Source organism: Condylura cristata, unplaced genomic scaffold, assembly GCF_000260355.1.
Source record: "Condylura cristata isolate star-nosed mole 26May11 unplaced genomic scaffold, ConCri1.0 scaffold00011, whole genome shotgun sequence".
Classification (NCBI taxonomy): domain Eukaryota; kingdom Metazoa; phylum Chordata; class Mammalia; order Eulipotyphla; family Talpidae; genus Condylura; species Condylura cristata.
In genome coordinates, this window is record NW_004567112.1 from 19708164 (window position 1) to 19722956 (window position 14793).

General features: G+C 35.2%; 1 protein-coding gene across 3 annotated transcripts in view; it reads right to left on the minus strand.

Annotated features, from left to right (window-relative positions):
* The window catches only part of R3HCC1L (R3H domain and coiled-coil containing 1-like), a 71157-nt gene that overhangs the window by 23460 nt on the left and 32904 nt on the right, over positions 1-14793 (minus strand). For all 3 annotated transcript variants that reach the window (XM_004680555.2, XM_012723405.1, XM_012723406.1), the window contains exon 3: positions 7332-9136. In XM_004680555.2, coding sequence (XP_004680612.1) covers positions 7332-9122 — 1791 coding nt within the window. In that variant the 5' untranslated portion in view covers positions 9123-9136. The remainder of the gene's footprint in view (positions 1-7331; positions 9137-14793) is intronic.

A 14793-nucleotide genomic window follows, 5' to 3' on the forward strand; every position in this document is an offset into this window, starting at 1 on the left:
ATTCTATGACGCACAACTTTTTGACATCTCTGAGATCATACACATTTTAAAATCACGCTTGCTACACTGTTTAACTGCACACCCATAACAATAAAATTATCTTGCAAAAAATGTGCCCAGCACTATAGAAAAATATGCTATGTAAGAATAGCTTGAGCAAAGACGGTTTAAGAACAATGTTTTTTGCTTCCTCCATATATTCTTGTAAGAAGTGCTTAATGTTACACAAATGATAGTGAGTGAAAGGCATCAGTATCAATGACTAAATCAAGAAATTTTTACAATTGTAAACAGGAACATGAACATGAAGTCTCAGGAAAATCTTATTTTACCTCCATTTTCCTATGTAAGAGAATAACACATAATAAGCTATTTCTAACTCTGAAAGTGTTATGTCAATGTTAAAATACAAACTGAGTAAGCATTGTATGTAAGTTTAATTAATTCAATTTATTTTCCTTTCTTAGTAACAAAATGATATATTCATATTCAGTTTTCAGCACAGTAAAACAGAATACTCCTTTATTTCCTTTAGCCATTTCTTAGAATAAATCCCATCACCTGCACAAGACTATGAACTCCTTAAACACTGTTTTCCTTATCTTATCCCTCACATCACCAAGAACTAGACATAGCAATCTGTATTATGACTGTCTACTGATTGGGTGAGACCTGTTAGGTAGAAGCAAAGGGTTAATCTCATAGAAAGAGCCCAGGCTAGAAAACAGAAAATTCAGATTCTTGTATCAGTTCTAACACTAACCTTAACTAGGTAAATAAAACCTTTATAGGCCTTAGTTATCTTACCTACAAAGCAAAACAGACTAGATGTTGTTACAGGACCCTCCATTAAAAAAGCTTGTTTTAGCCCTAAAACAGGTTAAAGTTCTAGTCCCTAGCCATTCTATGTCAAGGGCAATGCTTTAATCCTGATTCAAATTTTATAAGGTTGAAAAAAAGCATCTTTGGCCCTCCCTGGTGGCGCAGCGGGTTAAAGCACAGCACTGAGAGTCTGAAGCCACTTCCGCATGAGTTCGATTCCCGCCTGCCCCAGAGGAGACCACATGGCGAGCCAGACCTCTCCTGACCCGCCCGCTGCTCCCCTCAGCAGTGTGCTTCGTCGATCTGCCTGTTCTGCTCCCCACTCTGTCTCTGGTGAGGCCTCTCACCGCCCCTGAGCCTCTGGCCTGTACCCCAGTTCTGTATGAATAAATAAATAAATTTTTAAAAAAAAAAAGAAAAAAAGCATCTTTATGGGTGATCTTATTTAAATAGTCAAGCAAAACCACTTTAAACTATAGTTACGGCTGTAACAGTTTTAAAGGAGAATCAGGTAGTTAAAGAGCAAAGATAACAGAGATTTGGCCACAAGTTGATGATAGAACCATTTGCTTCAAATAATACATCTTTTGTATAGAATCAACCCACAAAGTCAACTCTTAAGTTACATAGGTTAAATTAGTCTAGTGTTTTGTTTTTCCTTTTCAATCTGATATCTTTGTAGCTCTTCTGATTCACTTTCTAGTCAAGAAAATCCATTTTAAATTTTGTTATTTATGATAAACTTTGACAAACTGGAAAGATTTGTTTGGAGAAAAGGCTTAAGCTATAAACAAAAATACAAAAAAAAAGGCTTTTTGGATTATCTGGATTCAATTCTATCTAAGATATTCTAATAACACAGAAAATTGAGAATAACAGCCAAGAATTTTTCAAGTTCGTATTTGGTAATGTGAATAAATTAAAGCTAGAATTAAACTGACTTACCCACTAAACTCCTTATCTTTGGACATAAAGGGAAATATCATTGCTTTTTTTTTTTTTTTAAGTATGGTATTTTCAAATTTCTCATGACTTAAGTTCAAAAGAAGTAATGCTACAAGGTATAGTATACAGCATAAACGACAGCTTTCAATCCTCTTCTTTACTGCTTTGCATATAAGTCCTTTTCAACAGTAGAAGGAAAAATTAGACTTTTCAATTTAAACATCTTATATGTTAAGAATAAGGACAGGTAATATCTCTAATGGTAATCTTTATATACTAATAGAATTACCATATATCTAGGCTATGCCACCACTGTCCTTATCAGGAAACAAAAGCCAGAAACATAAACTTTAACTCTATAAAAATTTTAATACAGAATGGGTAGAAAGTCAGCAAGATGCCAGAAACCCAGATTTCTCTAGAAGTGTCATCAGAACACCTGAATACTCTGATTATTATCAGTAGAAGGGGATATCCATATCTAAACAGGTAAATCAGAAGGAAAAGGGAAAATACACAAGAAAGCACAAGTAGGGCAGGAGGAAATAAGAAAATAACCCAACTATGCTAATGACACATGTATAACGCCCAACAATTAGTTCAGAAGATCCTGTATGGACCCTGGTGCCAGAGGATAAATCTAACAGTTCTGGCCCTCTCCCACGCATGGTAACGCATGGCAATGCATGGTAGATGAGTAAACAAGAAGACAAGTGAATATCCTCAACAAGCATGAACCTGGTTCATATTCAGATGTAAAGAAAGGAAATATGCCAGACTAATGTTGGCATTCTCAGAAAACTGTTATATAGAGCTACTGAACAATAAAAACAATGAGAAATATATTTATATTTTCTCCTCTTCCCAGCATAACTGGAAAAATTAAATGGAGAGATTTTTGATGAAGTAGAAAAAATAAGATCTGACTAGCTTGAAACAGTAAAACTTAGTCAAGCAGAGGATGCTAGTTTGTCTTCCGACTGGTCTTCACAGTTGGAATTCTTCACCTGAGCTTAACTCAGGTGCTGCTGTTGATAATTACATTGGTTGTCCATGAGACCTAATAAAAACTACAAAGCAAACAAACTTGGCATTTATTGCCATTCCATGTCTCGCATGATTTCCCAAGTCAATGCCGCCGTGATAGCTACCTAAAATTCTACATCACACCTCAGTGTGTTCTCCCCATAACAAAATTACTCTTCTTTACTATAGATTTGTTAGTCCTTTTCTTTATGTCCCTCTTGGCAACTGACAATAGATATATACCCTGACCTTCAAACTGCCTACTCAGATCTACTAGTTTAATTAGTGAGCCAATTTTGTCTGGGCCGGGCAAAACAACAGACGTAACATCTGAAGGATCAGAAATATAGTCTTGGTGCTTTAAGCCTAGTATCCTATGTGTCTGAACAACCCCTTGACTTTTCCTTAACAATCTCAGTCTTTGGTCAAACCACACAAAAGTTCAGTTGATGATTAGCTCTTAAACTCCTCTGTCCTGAATATAGGCCTTCTTACTTATATCTCCCTACACTCTAACCCCAAATTTATTAAAATTTTAACCAAGTGTTTTTTTGTTGGATGAATAGCTCTTAAACTCCTCTGTCCTGAATATAGGCCTTCTTACTTATATCTCCCTACACTCTAACCCCAAATTTATTAAAATTTTAACCAAGTGTTTTTTTGTTGTTTTGTTTTGTTTTTTCCTTTTAACACAAATGAATTCCTAATTTTTGGACACAGTTGTCTGTTTTTTCTTGGTCAGAGTAGAAAGTGCATGCTGGTTCTCTATTGTCATGAAACAGAGAAGGAATTCAATGTAATGAATATTAGCAGTCATATTACAGCCTCTACCCTTCTGCCCCAACCACATACCACTACCACAGTTGATGGAGATATGAGGTAGAAGACTGCCAGAGACAGAACAAAGCACAGTAAAGGTGATTTTACTTTTCAGTTACACAGCATCTAGAAGAAGGTGTTTTTATAAATCCCTTCTGAAGCCATCAAGAACATGTTAAATCAGACATCTCAATAAAACATGAAATATAAATCTGTTAAGGTGAGCTGGAACTAACAAAATATACTGTGAAAACAGAATTTAAAATAATAGAAGAATGGGGACTATATGGGAACATTACTTTTCCAGTTTTTTTCCTGTAAACCTAAAACTGCTCAAAACAGTTATTAATTAAAAAAATAACAATAGAATTAGAAACAAAAAACAATCTAGTGGCAATGGAGTTAGTGTTCAATTTTATAGCCTCTGCAACATCAAACAGTATCATCTAGTTTAGCCCAAAGGAATTTCATCCGCTTTTTAAGTCATTGTTTAGATCACTCATCAGATAATCAAAATTTGTATTAGGATATCTTCTATATGGTTGTGGTTGTTTTATATCAGTTGTTTTATATCAGTTACTCTTCCTAATGTTAATGTGACTAGTTACACAGTTACATCCTGTCTCTCCTAATAAAATATAAACAACTTCAGGGTGGAGAAAAATTTGGCATGTAACAGAGTCTTAAAAATAGTAGTGAAAATAATAACATGTTTCACTATTTGAGATTTACAGTTTATCAAACTTTTAAGTGCTCCATATTTGCTATGTAACTACAAAGGTCCCTTGGGGATGAGGTATGAAGGCCTTTCCATCCTTTGTAATTCATACAATTTGCTTGTAGAGATTAGTGTGAATTTTTCCTTTCAGTTTGGGTTTAGCTACTTAAAAATGAAGAATACAGTCTTTTGCAAACAACTGTAGAAAGACATGAGTTAGCCCACAATGAAGGAAATGGTTGGACTGTGGGTGGTATTCCTTCACTCCTTTTCAACCTGACCATACATTCTTAAACGCATCTCTGTAAGAGGACTTTTCCAAATGGAAGGCCTCAAATTCTTAAAATACAAAAATAAATCCCTAAATACTGACTTCTATTTAAAACCTCAAATCAAGATAAGAAATGTCATCCCTGAAGGGCCCAAATGCCAGTCTTTCCATGTCACTGCTATATTGTTATTATCCTACTAAATTCTCCTACTGAAAGGCTTGATGATTAGCTGAGGAAGCAGCAAGGACTTTGCAAGCTTCATCCAGACAATTCCTGTGTTCTGTAGCAAGATCTCAGAAGGTTAAAAGAAGTCCTGCCAACATCCTTATCTGTATTAATACCAACTTAAATTTCTATGTATCCCACACCATGGTTTAAAGAGACCAGGTGTGAACCTTGGAGGCTCATCAGGAGTTGCAGTTCCAGGAACTGAATAATGATCTACCTGTGCACTCTCCCCACTTCAGGCCGTTCTGGAGTTTCAAATGTCACAAGAAACAGCCTCACAGACAGTGGTTACCACATCCTGCTCTACAGCATACCTCTTTGCCTACTCTTAAGTATCAGCCATACCCCGACATGTCTAGCCACTGCCAACAAAGAAATAGGCCAGCTGGGAAAAGAGCCAAAAATGTATTGTTAGAAAGTCTTCAAGGCAGGCACACACTCTTGTTTAGCCTTTAATAAAGTATGTTTGGAGCAATATAAATAATAAATTAAGCATAATAGTCACTTAAGGGCTATTAATACTATTGGAGCTGCGACATTAATAACATTATTATTACATCTTCCAAAACCCAAAGCACAGAAGACCAAGAATGGAATTGGATCGGCTGCCTGCATTTCTAATCTGCATCCTTTCCTGCTATCATTTTCTCATCCCTCAACACAGAACCCCTCTATACCAAGACCTACAAAGATATCCCAACATAATACCCAGCACTGGCTGTCTTCATAACTAGACTACACATTCTGTTTTCCTGCCATTCCCAGCATTTGGTTGTACAAGTGTCCTCTTTGGAAATATTACTAGGCACCTCAAAATACTGAGTAGTTACCAAGATTCTTTTGTGCCTATTCTAAACAGTAATGACATCATCAGTGCACTTATGAACACTAACTAGTCATCATTTCACCATTCAGTTATAACTTTCCAGTTATTAATATTATTCCAGTTATTAATATTAATTTCTAGTTATTAATATTATTCCAGTTATTAATATTAACCTAATTTAATTTTAAACCTCTGTTGAGCAGTTTTGTAATGATTTGAGAGACCTGTCTAGTAACCACCCTTACATTCTGAAATACATTTAAGTTTGTGTTTCATCTTTGAGTGATGGTTCTCTATTTGCATCAGAATCACCTGAAAAACTTGTAAATACCCACATTACTGGACAAGAATTTGCATGTCCAACAAGTTTCCAGGCGATGCTCATATTGATGACCAGGGACCATAACTTTGGGAATGTCAGGCTTTGAGACTGCAATGAAAGGAAAACAATTGCATACACATAGAAAATTTTATATACAGTTTCAAGGGCTTATGGGTGGTCATGTGCTGATGACATCTGTTTTATATTTCTTTCAAATTAATATTTATATGCAGCATTTCCCGATGTGCTGAAGGACAGGGGTGTGTGCAAACACCACCTACACGTGAGAAGGAGCTGCGCACTACTGAAGTCAGTTCTATCCACTGGCTCCCTTCTTCTGTCTCAAGTGTCTCAGGTGCATGTCATCATTCTTCAGCATTTCTGGTCTAATTCTCAGAAACAAAAGACTCGTCACTTAGTATTTGGAAGGCTCTCTAGAATCAAATTCTATATTTTAGGTAAGGAAATGATCTGGTAGAGAAAACATACACATAGTAGGGCATGATTGAAGCCCTGTTTCTGCCTTTCCTAAAGGTCTGATCACTAAGTTTTAATTTTCTCATTTATAAAATGGGCTTTAATAGAGAAATTATTTTTTCCCTTTCAAGGAAAAGGTTATATGAACCCACTATGAGCACTAAAAGGGAAAGTGGTTCTACATTTAAAACCCAATGACTTATATTTGTGATAAAGAATATGTTGGCTAAAGAATGAAATGTCTTAATAAAATTAAAAATAAAATAATTTCTAAGATACCCTTAAATCCAATATTTTGCACTTATAAACACAAACTAGTCATCTTGTTACCATTCACTTGTACTTTCTATATATACACAGAACTATCATTTATTCTCAAACTAAGCATAAACTCTTTAGTAAACAATCAAACCTTCATTTTACCCTCCATCTTGACTGCCATCCCTCAACAATGTCTAACATTCCAATATCTACTAGAAAAGTAAATGATAAAATAATAAAATTATTCTTCTGCCTTCAGTAGGCATGTGTAAATGTTTTGAAGCTCTTTTAAAGACATATTATATTCTTCTGTATTTCCTCAAAATATGGCCAGAAGACATTAAATAGATTAATACAGTCAGTAAGCTCTCTCAGGATGGGGCTATTATGAGAGAGCTCAAGTCTGCATTTTTTGGTTAGTATCTATCAGATACTTTTCGCAATCTATAAGCCCACTTGTTTTCTAACTGAAGAAACTCTTACACTGGATATGAAGAAACTTACATTGGATATATTGTATGAATGCACATAAATGTTTATGAAAATAACCCCCCCATCCCAGATTTTAAGAAGCTATAAAATATCACTGCATCAAGTAATTTCAAGTGAGCATACCTCCTGTAAAAGGCGTGGATCCAGACAGTCGCCATCATCATTAAACATTGACTCCCAGCTCTCCTCCGTAGCAGCACTTCCCTCCATGTGAGAAGTTTCTGCTGCTTTCAGTCCCATGGATGTATCCAGAGACACTGAGTCTATATCAGGAAAGGATACATCAGCTTCTGTATTCTCTGAGTCATCTTCCTCTTTTGTTTTGAACTCTTCAGCAGTTTTTAGTTCATGCACTGGCTCTGTTTTATCACCAGTACAATCTAGATCACTGCCCAAGGCACTGTCTGAAAGTACTTCTGTCCCATTTAACATACTGAGTTCAGAGTCCAAAATACTGTTACAATTACTACCAGCAATCTTCTTTATAGGTAAGGAGGAAGCACAATCTGACAAGCTCTCTATCAACTTTCCTGTTGACTCTGTGAAACCAGATGAAATATTCTGAGCATAAGTGTCTGAGCAAGCAGTCAAGCTGCTGAAATTTTCAGTGTCATTCCCACTTCCAGCTACATTAAGAGGGGCTGTATTTGTTCTCATTTCTATATATTCTGAGAAACTACTTATGTTGCTGCAGGCCTCATCAACTGTTGTAACTGCAACTATACAAGGGCTGCCTGAAGTTACTAGATCAGACATGGCATCTATACTGTCCATCCTACATGCCTTACTGGTAATGTCACCTAAATGCTTAGATTCACTGTCTGTATCTGTTCCATGAGCAAGGAGAGCTCTATCAGAAGGGTCATCCCTTGTACATGACTTACCGGAGGTACTGTCATTCTCATGTTCTCTAATCATGTTTGGATCAAAAATGTCATTTGCCCTTTCTGATTTGCTAACTATTATTTCATGAGAGATGGGACCCATTGTCTCAGAAATGGTATCTATACCGTTCTGACCCACGAAGAAATCTGCACTGTTGGGTTTTTCAACAACATTCTCAGCTTCAAAGTCTACAGAATTTGGGTCAGTGACAGGATCTGGACTTCCAGAAACAAAAAGAGTGGCGATGTCTCCATTGCTGAGCTTCAACATTCCATCTGATGTCTGCAGGTCTTCTTGAACAATTCTAGAATCAGAGCGTAGTTCAACTGGTACAGTTTTTATTAATACAGAACTAAAAACTTCAGGAAACTGAGGTAGTATCTCAACAACTTTGGCATCAGTTTCAATTTTGCTTTTCAAATCTCTATCTTCAAATATTTCCTCCTCTAATTTAAGCCTGCTGAAATCACAGGATTCCACATTTTGGAATGGCTGGTTGAGAATGTGAGTCTCACTAATTTCTGGACAATACTGTGATAAAAGCAACTTCTCATGTGCTGTCACATCTTTGGTTTCAATCTCCAAACACTCCGCCTTCTGTGGTTTAAAATGTCTTTGTAAAGGTGTACTTGGTATCTCAGGATCTCGGACAATTTGCTGATGTCCTTGGGATAATATATTTTTGGATTCCGTGATTTCCCTCTTAGCACAAACCCTATCTTTACTCCTTTCTTTAAGACAGTTGTCTTTTCTTAATTTTGTTAAAGATTTTCTTCCTTCCTTATGTTTGTGTTCCTTTTTATCAGGATTAGTATTTAGTCTTTGAGTCTCAGGTTTGTCACTAAAGATCTCCTTTTGGGAGAATCCACCTTCTTCTTGGTCTTCTTTTCCTACAGAGTTAGGTGGATCCCAGCTTTTTCCCTCATGGCCTGACCTGAGGAGTGCCACACCCCTTCGAGCTTTAGGTACATAAAGTGCCATGTCAGGCCTTCTGGCTCGAACTCTGCATCTCTCAGATGCTTGCTGCATGACACCAACTCAGTCTGCAAGAAAAAGAAAAGAATGACTTAATTATCAGAAACTAATTGCAATGTATTGAACCAAAAGATTTTTTTAAAAGACTAGGTAGAGGGCTTACTAATTCATCCTATAGAAACCCTGAAGAAAGTAAAACCTGCCATAAAATAATTAATGTGATCAGGTAAACAACATAGGAAAGTAAATTCCAAAAAACTCACAAGTTCATGAATTTAACCATGCTTATATCCTCTTTCTTCACATTGTCAAAATCCCTTATGCCTTCTCTTGCAAGTAACTTTGTTTTAGGCTAAATAAAAAACAGGTGAATTATAATAGTTATTGCCAGCTATCAAGTATTCATAAAATATAACCGTCTCCATATTCTAGTTCAGAATTTACACTGAAAAGTCAGAAACACTTGTTCAGCATAAATATATGCACATATAAATATGTTTTAAGAGTATCTTGAATGGTACCACTATCTGAACATGGGCTAAAAAATGAGATGAATCAGGGATTTCCTAGAAAATGTTGCTTTGAACTATGATTTTTTAAGGAAAGTAAAAGGGAGTGGAAAAGAAAAAGGCAACTATATTTTTCTATTAATACTAGTTAATCAAAGACCAATTAAAAATTCACAATGCTTCCAACAGGAATAAAAAAAAAGTCTAGATAGAATGAAGGAGGACAGAGACCAAAAAAAAAAACCAAAAAACTGATGAGCCAAATCACATCAGTAACTTTGACACCCTATATCATTGCTGGTCAATGGAATTTAACAAGGTAAAAAATACTAACAAGGATTAAATAAACCTTACTTACTATCTTTAAAATACTAGGAAATACACTAAGCAATTCATGTTGAATTATTCTTCTAATCTTCAAAAGAATATTGTGAAGCAGGTATTGGTTTACTCAGAGGTGTTAAGCATAGCAAAGGAACACTTGTATACACTCCAATGTACCTGCTGGTGGCGTTTCATTGCATATATTTCAAAAGAGATAATAAAAGGAAAAGGAAGGTCAATTAATCCTATCAACTTTATTCTAGATCCCTAAAATTTTACATGGTCCAGTATACTTTCCTTAATGAAGTTCTGTTCTTATAACATGTAGGCCATTTCATTTCAGCCCATCTACCATGACTAGATCATCAAGTGTCCTCAAGTGAATTTTTGTATCTCTCTCTCTTTTTTAATGTCTTATTATTCAGTCTACCACTTTTCTTCAATCTTTTCACTCATGGAAGAAAATGACTTTAAAATTCAGTGAGGTTAAGATTTTTTTTAAAGTCTAATGTTCAAAGACAAAAGCACTAAAGTATATTGCATTAGAAAGGATATCACAGACATAATGTATCAGGATCTTTGCAAAACATCTAAAAATATATATTATGAAGAACTTACGTATCTAGGATGGTAAAATGTTGGTTATCTCACACAACTAGTGAGTGGACTCATAAAACTGATTACAGATAAAGTAGTAACAGGTGGAGGCACCTAAAGGCGCTATTTGATAGTGTCTCTACAACTCTTTAAAATTCATTTTTAAAACAATAATTTGGATGCAGATGATAAACACAGAGCTTATCAAGTCTGCAAGTGATAGAACTCAACAGGATTAATATATCTTTCTTTCCATTAACTTTAAGTAAAAAAATTCTTCAAAGCCCATCAGGAGAGGGTACAATCCTCTCAGATTGAAGTCTTTCGGAACTTAACTCAGTTTCTTACTCTACCTCTCCAGACACAGGAAATCAAATGTCCTTATAATACAATAATTATTCACAATGTGCCTTGATCACCTATAAAATTAACTCTACTTGATATTGACATCCATGTATCCTGAAATGTTGCAAAAATCCAACAATACAAAGTTAACACAATGCAACTCAATTGTAAACTAAAATATAAATCTTGAAAAGAATGCAAGATTTCACGAAGTCTATGAAAATATATTAAAGAGAGAAATCATTTCAGTGAAAGCTTTGGGGACTGAAGATCTAGCTGAATCAAACCAGTGAGCAACTAAAGAAGGGAAAATCCAACAAAGATGATGACAGAATAGGAATCATGAAAGAAAATGTCAAGGGATTAAGAAAAATCCCTTGAGAAACTGCTAAAGAGCTCAATAGTTTTGGTAAAACTGATGCACCAGTCTAGTCTATATGATAAATGCTAAGAAAACCAAACAAAGTGAAGAACAGTATCAAGACAATCACACCATCTTTATGGAAAAACTGTGCCAACAAAGTATATCATTGTAAGCTTTGTTAATTCTGAGAACATACATAGCTGTGATTATAATTGAAATTTTGTTAAGTATGTGGTAAAACAAACATTTCCATCTATGAAAACTGTCCCTAAATTTTTTACTGGGGGCCTCTGTGGTAGAGCAAACAGGTTAAAGCTCAGCACTACGGAACTAGCTGCAGCTTCAGCAGGACTGTGATCCCAGGTTGGGGAGCTGATCTCTCCTGTCTCCCCACTGCTCCCTTCAGCAGTGTACTTCATCCATCTGCTCCCCAGTCTGTCTCCTGTGAAACCTCTCACTGCCCCTGCACTTCTGGCTGGTATGCCAGTTCTGAATGAATAAATAAATAAATCTTAAAAAAAAAACTTTTTATTAATGACTCAAACTTTAGTTTCCATTTTATGTAGACCCACTTCAAAAGGTGTTCTCCAAGTACCAATTTTTTTCACTTAACAAGTTATATAAATGCATATTACTAAGGAGAAAAAAGGTCACTATCTAAACTGTTAATGGCGGTTACAACTGGGACTAAGAACTTGCCATATACTTAATGTCACAAGAACACAGTCTGCTAATGTTAATGCTTGTTGTGCTTGTTTCAGATTTTCTACTTTTAGAAATACACCAAAGCTAAGAAATCAATTAAAGCATAAATATATACAGTATGTCTGTAACATTTTAATATACCATTATTTCATTATAATCAAAAACTACATAAAGCACTAAAAGTCCATTTTTTTTCATAAATCAGAAAAGACTGATTAGACAATATTTCAAGGTGATAAGTTATCCTCAACTAATTTAGAAGCATTTTTTCTAATTTAACTCATCCTCCTGAAAACAAGGCTTTTTTTTTTTTTTAAAGATTTATTTATTCATACAGAACTGAGGTACAAGCCAGAGATGCGGAGGGTGAGAGGATTCACCAGGGACGGAGTGGGGAGCAGAACAGGCAGATCCACGAAGTACACTGCTGAGGGGAGCAGTGGGCGGGTCAGGAGAGGTCTGCCACGCCATGTGGTCACCTCCGGGGCAGGCTGGGATCGAACTCATGCTCATGCGAAAGTGGCTTAAGCTTCTTAGTTCAGTGCTTTAACCCGCTGCGCCACCAGGGAGGGCCCAACAAGGGTTTTTTTATAGCTTAAAAATCTTTTTTTTTTTTTTTGCATGTTAGTAAGACAATTTATTTTCTTTTACTATTACTATTAGGCATTCTTTATTCCCATGGGTCTACTTATAAACTTGTATAACCAAGCAATATCAACACCCTTTCACTTAGCAGCAAATTTGTAAAGAAAGAAAAATACAAGTAAACTGAAAGTTTATAACAATGCAGTGCGCAATATTAAGTAACACAAGTAAATGAATAGATTTCTGAGCACTAAGATAATTGAGTATTTTTAAATTCTATTCATCTTCTCAAAAAGATTCACTGGTTTTTCCTCCCCAATTTCATGCTTTGGTGAATAGTATCACTGTCAATCCAGTTGTCTAAGCCAGAAACCTGGAGGTCATTATCCCTGACATTTCAATCAATTACCAAGCCCTACTCATTCTACATTGCTTCCAGTTATTTTCTAAAATACTAATCAGATTTGTTCATTTCCCTATTGAAAATTCTTCAGTGGCTCTGATTCACCTGCAAACTCTGGAGGGTGGGGAAGTTTAATAAAGGCATATTTACAATATTTTTTAAATCTTGAAACCAAAATTTAATAACTGTAAGATTAAAAATTCTATTAATACCTACTTTGTCCTAATCTTTATTAGAAACACAAGGCAATATTTAAGTAGAGAATGATATTCTGAATAGCTTGATCAGTCACCTCAGGACAGTTAAGGCACCTTAGGCTTCAGTATGTATACATAAATCAAGCTCACATATTCAATGACTTTTTCAAAAGTTCTTTTTGCCTTAGAAGATAAGAATTGCAGAAAGCTTCTACAACATCAGTTCTACAACATCAGTTCTTCAGTCATATAAATTCAATTAGCCTAATAAACACAAACTTTAAACTGCTTCTTTAGCAATACTCAGTATGTATCTTTTGTAGTAGTGATCTTGTAAAAGTAGCACTTATTATTCATTTATACAGTTTTGCTTTTTAATTTAGATAGCATTGGTTTGCCACATTGTATGTGAGAGATATAGATCACCCTTTCAGATCTTACCTTACCACAACCACCAGAAAGACACCCACACTCCTCCATCATGGTCCACTGTGCTCTCAACTCAATAGCCTCAACTATAGATTCTACAAATTTCGAGGGCTTGTTGGTTTGGCTTTATCTTATCCTTTCTTTTGTTTTTCTATATCCTACATACATATAAGAGAAACTACCGAGTAGTTGTCATTCTCCTTCTGACTTACTTTGCTGAGAATAATCAACTCAGGTTTCAATTCATGTTGTCACAAATGGCAAGAGTTTCATCTTTTTCAACATATAAGTAGTATTCCATTATATATACACACCACATCTTCTGAATCTACTCATCTGCCTTTGGGCACTTAACATTGTTTCTGTAGCTTAGCTATTATAAAAAGTACTGTAATGAACATAGAAGTTTTTATAGACTGCGCAGTATTCTGATGATGAAACTAGATTGAGAGTTTTTTCTTGGTCACTATGTACTACCATCTGAAGAATGTGATCTCCAACACAGAAAATGATATTTCTTTAAACAATTTTCTCAGTTAAAGACTTTAGATAGTTCTAAGGTCTATAATAGAGAGGAAAGCTACTTTTAAGAAAAAAATTTGAGTATAAAATAAACTCATAAAACTTCTTTCTATATTTTCCTGTAACAAAATTATACAACTTCAAAATAAGAACTCTGTAACCTTACCTTAGAAAGATAATCACTGTTAACATTTTGTTATATATACTTCTAGACCTTTTCATAGTTTTTAATAAAGCTTTGCAAATGAGACTTTATCTGCTCCAAGCAGATTCCAGTACAGTAGTAATCCACCCTTATCCGCGGTTTCATTTTGTACAGTTTCAGTTACCTATGGTCAACAGCAGTCCAAAAATATAAATAGATATTTTGAGAGAGACTACTATAAAAGAAAGATTTTATTACACTATATTGTTATAATTGTTCCATTTTGTTACGAGTATTAATCTTCTACTGTGGCAAATTTATTAAATCAAAGGTAGATATGTAAAGGAAAAAACACATTACATATAGATCGAGTATGATACCATCTGCAGTTTTTCATACATCCACTGGGAGCCTTGGAACTATCCCGGGGATAAGGGAGGATTAATGTATAGAAAGATGTTGTAAGAATTTCTACCAAATTTATTTCTGTACTCCAGTTAAAAACATTTCATATCGGCCCTCCCTGGTGTCGCAGTGGGTTAAAGCACAGCACAAAGAAGCTTAAGCCACTTCCACATGAGTTTGATCCCCGCTTGCCCC